Source organism: Eimeria necatrix, genomic scaffold (assembly GCF_000499385.1).
Source record: "Eimeria necatrix Houghton genomic scaffold, Enh_scaff72, whole genome shotgun sequence".
In the NCBI taxonomy this organism is placed as follows: domain Eukaryota; phylum Apicomplexa; class Conoidasida; order Eucoccidiorida; family Eimeriidae; genus Eimeria; species Eimeria necatrix.
Genome location: NW_013654545.1, coordinates 1 through 5,000, shown reverse-complemented (window position 1 = coordinate 5,000; position 5,000 = coordinate 1). Strand labels below are relative to the sequence as shown.

At 56.5% G+C, this 5,000-nt stretch overlaps 1 protein-coding gene across 1 annotated transcript; it reads left to right on the top strand.

Annotated features, from left to right (window-relative positions):
• Positions 1-3,817: 3,817 nt before the first annotated feature.
• On the top strand, positions 3,818-4,915 carry ENH_00073170 (hypothetical protein, conserved; the record flags this gene model as incomplete). Its single annotated transcript, XM_013582702.1, has 2 exons — positions 3,818-4,728; positions 4,828-4,915. Coding segments are annotated over 2 exons (999 nt in total), but the record flags the coding sequence as incomplete, so codon positions are not given.
• Positions 4,916-5,000: the final 85 nt, after the last annotated feature.

Sequence of the window (5,000 nt, the reverse complement as noted above, 5' to 3'; positions counted from 1 at the left end):
CAGGCCTGCTTCTGCGTCTAAAACCCTAAACCCTAAACCCTAAACCCTAAACCCTAAACCCTAAGCCCTAAACCCTAAGCCCTAGGCCGTAGGCCCTAGGCCGATGGGGGCTGCAGCCGGGCGCTGCGCGCGCCGCCCGTAAACCCTAAACCCTAGGCCCAGACGCCCGAAACGCCCAAACCCTAAACCCTAAACCCTAAACCCTAAACCCTAATGTTTGCGTTTGCTCGCAGTTCTCAGGATCTGCTTTTGCCAAAGTCGGAGACCTCTGGGTGCACCACGGTGCGTCCTGCTGCTGCTGCTGCTCTTGCTGCTGCTGCTGTTGCTGCTGCTGCTCTTGCTGCTGCTGCTCTTGCTGCTGCTGCTCTTGCTGCTGCTGCCCTTGCTGCTGCTCTTGCTGCTGCCTCTGCTGCTGCTGCTGCTGCTGCTGCTTCAGGTGTCCTGGCTCTCTGCCGGTTTTCTGGGTGCGTGCTGCTGCGTAGACGGGGCCTGTGGGCTCCGAGGGTTTAGGGTTTAGGGTTTAGGGTTTAGGGTTTAGGGTTTAGGGTTTGCAGGGACTTTGATGCGGGAAGTTGATTTAAATGCTTTGAGCCAAACCCTAACCCCCAATAAACTGAAGCTGCAAAGCAAAGGGGTTTCTAGTGTGGCTTCGAGGGTTTTGAACCTCAAGGAAATCGCCCCAGACATCACCCACGAAAACGTAAACCCTAAACCCTAAACCCTAAACCCTAAACCCTAAACCCTCGTGCAGCGGCGCCTGCGACCGCCTCCCGCGCCGCCTCAACGAGCTCTCTGCGCACACAAGTAAATAAACAAATAAACAAAATAAATAAATAAATAAATAATTTATTTATTTATTTATTTATTTATTTATTTATTTATTTATTTATTTATTTATTTATTTATTTATTTATTTATTTGCCTTCAGCTGTGCGCGGGGCTGGCGGAGGGTTTCCTGGGGGAGTTTGGGGTGTACGGACAGCCCGCGGCCGCGAAGCCGGAAACCCTCGAGGGTTTCCAAACCCTCGAGGGTTTATTAATTGCAAACCCTAATTTTAAAAAGCATTTGCAAACCCTAGGAGACTGGGACTGGCTTTACGGGAAAACCCCCGAGTTCTCCTTCCAACAGGAAACCAGGTTTCCCTGGGGATCCGTCGTAAGCGAGGGTTTAGGGTTTAGGGTTTAGGGTTTAGGGTTTAGGGTTTGGGGTTCGGGGCTCGCGCCAGGGGCTCGCGGCTAGGGTTTAGGGTTTGGGGCTGGGGCCAGGGGCATGCGGCTAGGGTTTAGGGTTTAGGGTTTGGGGTGGGGCCAGGGGATAGCGGCTAGGGTTTAGGGTTTAAGGTTTGGGGGGAAGCCAGGGGCTAGCGGCTAGGGTTTAGGGTTTAGGGTTTAGGGTTTGGGACTGGGGCGAGGGTTTGGGGGTTAGAAGGCCTCGAGCCCCGGAGGCGGGCCGTGCAGCAGGCGGCTCCTAAACCCCAAACCCTAAACCCTAAACCCTAAACCCTAAACCCTAAACCCTTGCTGCTTCGCAGGACGTGGGCCTTTCTGTTGAAAAAGGAGTTATTACAGATTGTAGGGTTTACAGCGACAGCCTCGAGCCGGACTTGATTCAGGCCTTCGCCGACGCCTTGAAGGGTAAACCCTAAACCCTAAACCCTAAACCCTAAACCCTAAACCCTAACCCCTAAACCGTAAGGCCTGATGCAGGTGGCTGGCCTTCACGACGCAGCGAGCCAAACCCTAAACCCTAAACCCTAAACCCTAAACCCTTTTCGCTGACGCAGGCGCCACCTTCACTGCAGCTGTCATGCACAGCAGGCTCACCGCCCTCCGCTGTAAGTAAACCCTAAACCCTAAACCCTAAACCCTCAAGTGCACTCTGCCAGATCTGTAGGGCTCAGGATGTTTGCTTCACGGCTTGGAGCCTAGGGTTTAGGGTTTAGGGTTTAGGGTTTAGGGTTTGTGCTGCTGCAGCCAAGTTCCCGGGGCTCACAGAGGAGATTGACGATTTTGCTGAGTGGCTCGCAGAAGCATCTCAGTCCTAGGGTTTAGGGTTTAGGGTTTAGAGCGAGGGTTTAGGGTTTAGGACTCGAGTTCAGGTGCTTTGAAGTCTCCAAGAGGCATTCAACTGCTTGCTATGCAGATGTGTAAACCCTAAACCCTAAACCCTAAACCCTAACCCCTTCGTGTTTTATCTTTTTTCCATTCGACGGGGGGGTTGTCAGCTGCAGCAGCAACAGCAGCAGCAGCAACAGCAGCAGCAGCAGCAGCAGCAACAGCAGCAGCAGCAGCAGCAGCAGGAGTTGGTGCGTTATATACGCAGAATCCCATCCCCAAACCCTAAACCCTAAACCCTAGACCCCAGAAAGTAAAGGGGTCTGTTATGTGCGCGCACAGCTTGCGCAGATAAGCTGCTGCAGCGTGAAGGGTTTAGGGTTTAGGGTTTAGGGTTTAGTGTTTAGGGTTTAGGGTTTAAGATGGACTATTTTTTGATGCGGCCAGCCAGATGTCATGTGAGGCCCGAAGCCCTTTTTCAAACCCTTTTTTAAATCCTAATGACTTTTTAGAAACCCTAAACCCTCCTCCAAACCCTAAACCCTAATCCCTCTTTTTAAACCTAATACCCCTGCCCCAAAAGGGCCCCCTGGGGGCCCCCAGAGGGTTTAGGGTTTAGGGTTTAGGGTTTTGGGGTTTAGGGGGCCTCCAGGGGGCCCCCAGGGGCCCCTAGGTGACCCCAGGGCCTTGTGGGGCGCCCCATATTCTGTACCCTCCTGGGGGCCCCCCCATGGGGGCCCCTTTTGGGGGCCCCCTCTTAAAGGGGCCCCCTAGGGGACCTCTTAAAAGGAGGCCCCCTATGGGGGCCCCCTAAAGGGGGGCCCCCTATGGGGCCCCTTAGAGGGCCCCTTAAAGGGGGGCCCCCTATGGGGGCCCCCTATGGGGGCCCCCTATGGGGGCCCCCTAGGGGGGCCTCCTATGGGGGCCCCCTAGGGGGGCCCCCTATGGGGGCCCCCCTAGGGGCTCCCTTGGGGTGCTTTTGGGGGTCCCCCTTTGGAACTTGTGATGTGGAGAGTGGCGAGGAAACCCTAAACCCTAAACCCTACTTTGGGGTTTGTGAGCTGCAGCTAGCTGCAGCTAGCCAAAGGGGGGTTTGGCTAGCCCGAGGGTTTTGGGGTTTAGAAATAAAAGTGGAAACAAAATCGGAAATGAGGGTTTGGAAAAGATGCCCGAGGTGTACATACACCCTGAGGTGTACGTACACCTGAGCTGTCCATACACCCCGGGGGCCCCACGGAAACCGCCGCGGGAGCCCCCAAACCCTAAACCCTAAACCCTAAACCCTCAGCGGCGAGTTGCAAACTCCAAACCCTCCAACAAACCCTAAACCCTAAACCCTCGGTCAGCAACAACCCTCTCGCGGGGCCGCTCAGGGGCCCCTCACCACCGAGTTGTCTTGGCACAACCCCCAAACCCTAAACCCTAAACCCTAAACCCTAAACCCTAATTGGCAGCGTTACATTGCCTCCAAAATGAGTTGATTTTTTGCGCGTTGCATTTCCCCCTCACTTCCTAAACCCTAAACCCTAAACCCTAAACCCTTTTCAGCTGCTTCCCGCGCGAGCGCAGTGCGCGCTTTGGTGAGGGCACTGAAACCCTCCCCCAAAACCCTAAACCCTAGCCTCTCGCTCTAAACCCTAAACCCTAAACCCTAAACCCTAGATAGATTTAAGAGTAGATAAAACCCTCATTCTGCTACTGACACCTCCAGGGCCCCCGGGGGCCCCTTGCTGCTATGGGGGGGGCTGTGGGTCTATTAGGGATGGGCCCCCGCCGCAGCGCAGCAGCAGCAGCAGCAGCTTCTGCTGCTGCTGCTGCAGCAGCAGCAGCAGCAAGAGCAGCAGAGACTTCGCAGCAGCAGCAGCAAGAGCAGCAGCAGCAGCGAGCCTGGGACGAGCTCTCCCTGGCCTCCGTCTCAGACGACAGCACAGACTCAGCAGCAGCAGCAGCTGCTGCTGCTGCTGCAGCAGCAGCAGCTGAGGGGCCCTCCCGCAAGCGCCGTAGGTGCGCGAAGGGTGCTGCTGCTGCTGCAGCAGCAGCAGCAGCAGCAGCAGAAGAAGCAGCAGCAGCTGCTGCAGCGACGCCAACAACAAAGGCGGGGAAGCCCCGAAGGCGTAAAAACAGCCCAGCAGCAGCAGCAGCAGAAGCAGCAGCAGCAGCAGCTCAAGAAGCAGATGCTGCGTGTACATCTGCTGCAGCAGCAGCTGCTGCTGATGCTGAAGCAGCAGCAGCAGCAGCAGCAGCAGCAGCAGCTGACTGCAGCAGCTTTGACGACGACGTGCCCCTAGACGCCCTTTGCTTCCTCCCCTCCTCCTCTCCCGTGAGGCAGCAGCAGCAGCAGCAGCAGCAGCAGCAGCAGCACAGCTTAGCAGCAGCAGCGCCAGCAGCAGCAGCAGCCTCCAGCCGCCACGCAGTCGATGCATGCAGCGACAGCAGCAGCAGCAGCAGCAGCAGCAGCAGCAGCAGCAGCAGCAGCAGCAGGAAGAGACTGCGGGGGGGCCCCTCCTTGTCGGAAGCAGAGGAGGATTTCTCCATTCCGGATTTCGTTGGCAGCAGCAGCAGCAACAGCAGCACCAGCAGCAGCAACAGCACTGCCACCAGCAGCAGCAACAGCAGCAACAGCCACAGCTGCAGCAGCAGCAGCAGCCTCCCCTTACTGGACGAAAATAACAGGTGAGCTCTCAAAGACTCTACCTAGGGCTCCCTAGAGTTAGGGTTTAGGGTTTAGGGTTTAGGGTTTAGGGTTTAGGGTTTAGGGTTTGTGCGTTTCAGGGCAGCGCCACTCAGCGCGAAGCGGCGAACTGCCCTGGAGAGAAAGAAGCGGCTGCTGCAGCAAGAAGCTGAAGCTCTTGCCAAAGAGGTGCTGCTGCTGCTGCTGCTGCTGCTGCTGCTGCTGCTGCTGCTGCTGCTGCTGCTGCTGCTGCTGCTGCTGCTGCTGCTGCTGG